Source organism: Austrofundulus limnaeus, unplaced genomic scaffold (assembly GCF_001266775.1).
Source record: "Austrofundulus limnaeus strain Quisiro unplaced genomic scaffold, Austrofundulus_limnaeus-1.0 Scaffold2181, whole genome shotgun sequence".
In the NCBI taxonomy this organism is placed as follows: Eukaryota; Metazoa; Chordata; class Actinopteri; order Cyprinodontiformes; family Rivulidae; genus Austrofundulus; species Austrofundulus limnaeus.
The window spans coordinates 4,846-6,997 of NW_013954583.1; the positions used below are offsets into that span (position 1 = coordinate 4,846).

Here is a 2,152-nt window from a genome sequence, read left to right on the forward strand (position 1 = left end):
GGTTGTCCCCAGATTGTCCTCAGGTTGTCCTCAGGTTGTCCTCAGGTTGGTCTCAGGTTGTCCTCAGGTTGTCCTCAGGTTGGTCTCAGGTTGGTCTCAGGTTGTCCCCAGATTGTCCTCAGGTTGTCCTCAGGTTGTCCTCAGGTTGTCCTCATGTTGTCCTCATGTTGGTCTCAGGTTGTCCTCAGGTTGTCCACAGGTTGTCCACAGGTTGTCCTCAGGTTGTCCTCAGGTTGTCCTCAGGTTGTCCTCATGTTGGTCTCAGGTTGTCCTCAGGTTGTCCACAGGTTGTCCTCAGGTTGTCCTCAGGTTGTCCTCAGGTTGTCCACAGGTTGTCCTCAGGTTGTCCTCAGGTTGTCCTCAGGTTGTCCACAGGTTGTCCTCAGGTTGTCCTCAGGTTGTCCTTAGGTTGGTCTCAGGTTGGTCTCAGGTTGTCCTCAGGTTGTCCTCAGATTGTCCACAGGTTGGTCTCAGGTTGTCCTCAGGTTGTCCTTAGGTTGGTCTCAGGTTGGTCTCAGGTTGTCCTCAGGTTGTCCTCAGATTGTCCACAGGTTGGTCTCAGGTTGTCCTCAGGTTGTCCTCAGATTGTCCACAGGTTGGTCTCAGGTTGTCCACAGGTTGTCCTCAGATTGTCCCCAGATTGTCCTCAGGTTGTCCCCAGGTTGGTCTCAGGTTGGTCTCAGGTTGTCCTCAGATTGTCCTCATATTGTCCTCAGGTTGTCCTCAGATTGTCCTCAGGTTGTCCTCAGATTGTCCCCAGATTGTCCTCAGATTGTCCTCAGGTTGTCCACAGATTGTCCTCAGGTTGTCCCCAGGTTGTCCTCAGGTTGTCCTCAGGTTGGTCTCAGATTGTCCTCAGATTGTCCTCAGGTTGGTCTCAGATTGTCCTCAGATTGTCCTCAGGTTGTCCTCAGATTGTCCTCAGGTTGTCCCCAGGTTGTCCTCAGGTTGTCCTCAGATTGTCCTCAGGTTGGTCTCAGGTTGGTCTCAGATTGTCCTCAGATTGTCCTCAGGTTGGTCTCAGATTGTCCTCAGGTTGGTCTCAGGTTGTCCTCAGGTTGTCTTCAGGTTGTCCTCAGGTTGTCCTCAGGTTGGTCTCAGATCTAACAGAATCCCTCAGGTTCTTCTGGTTCTGGTTCTGCTGTAGAGGACTAATCACTGAGGGGTTCTGGATCTTCACGTTGTCCTCAGGTTGTCATCAGGTTCTCTCTGTCCTGGTCCAGGCCCCGCTGCCGTGTGAGAAGATGGTGGTCCGTCTGGAGGCTGAGATCCGGGCTCTGCAGAGCGTGATCAGTGAGCAGCACCACTACATCCTGGAGCTGCAGAGCAGCCAGACCCAGCAGCTGCAGCTGGTCCCCAGCAGCCAGCTGGGCCTCCAGAACCTGTACCGAGGTCCGTCTTGCTCCCAGCACACCTGTTTATGTGCAGCAGAACCTGATCCTGTCTGAGCAGAACCTTGTGCTTTGCAGACTGCTCCGAGGTCTTCGCAGACGGGAATGTGGCGAGCGGGCTCTACGTGATCCGACCGGACGGCTCGCCCACGGCGCTCAGCGTCCACTGCGACATGAACAACGGCGGGGGCTGGACCGTGTTCCAGAGGAGGAGGGACGGCAAGGAGGACTTCGACAGGTGGGTGTCCTCCTCTGCTCTCATTGGTCCAGAAGTCCTGTTGTTGTTTCAGGGGGAGGAGCTGTGACCTTTGACCTCTATGAGCTCATTGCACGGTCTTACCTTCGGGGTGAAGACTGTCAGCTGGAATCTAAATGACCTTTGACCCTTCAACAGCTGCTTCTCTGAGGAGGACCAGCAGACCTGATCCTGAGGGACCAGCAAGATTCAGTTCTTCAGGTTTGGTTCTGTGTCTAATTGTGGACTAATTCGGACCCTGTCTGCAGGTCCTGGGTGGAGTACAGTCAGGGCTTCGGGGACTCCTTCTCCCCCGACGGAGAGTTCTGGTTGGGAAATGAACCTCTGCACCTGCTCACCTCACAAGGTGAGTTTACCTGTCTGAGGGTCTCACAGGTGAGTTTACCTGTCTGAGGGTCTCTCACAGGTGGGTTTACCTGTCTGAGGGTCACTCACAGGTGAGTTTACCTGTCTGAGTGTCACTCACAGGTGAGTTTACCTGTCTGAGCTGTCTGAGGGTCACTCA

At 54.4% G+C, this 2,152-nt stretch overlaps 1 protein-coding gene and 1 long non-coding RNA gene across 2 annotated transcripts in view; one reads left to right on the forward strand and one right to left on the reverse strand.

Moving 5' to 3' along the window:
- LOC106537210 (fibrinogen-like protein 1) overlaps positions 1 to 2,152 on the forward strand; it is a gene marked incomplete at its 5' end in the record, with an annotated part of 5,014 nt that overhangs the window by 279 nt on the left and 2,583 nt on the right. The window contains 3 exon segments of the mRNA XM_014034591.1: positions 1,224 to 1,392; positions 1,470 to 1,629; positions 1,896 to 1,993. Of these exon segments, the coding sequence (XP_013890045.1) occupies positions 1,224 to 1,392; positions 1,470 to 1,629; positions 1,896 to 1,993 (427 nt within the window).
- LOC106537211 (uncharacterized) overlaps positions 2,060 to 2,152 on the reverse strand; it is a 1,158-nt gene continuing 1,065 nt past the window's right edge. Inside the window, exon 3 of the long non-coding RNA XR_001312620.1 lies at positions 2,060 to 2,125. This is a non-coding gene — a long non-coding RNA (uncharacterized LOC106537211). The remainder of the gene's footprint in view (positions 2,126 to 2,152) is intronic.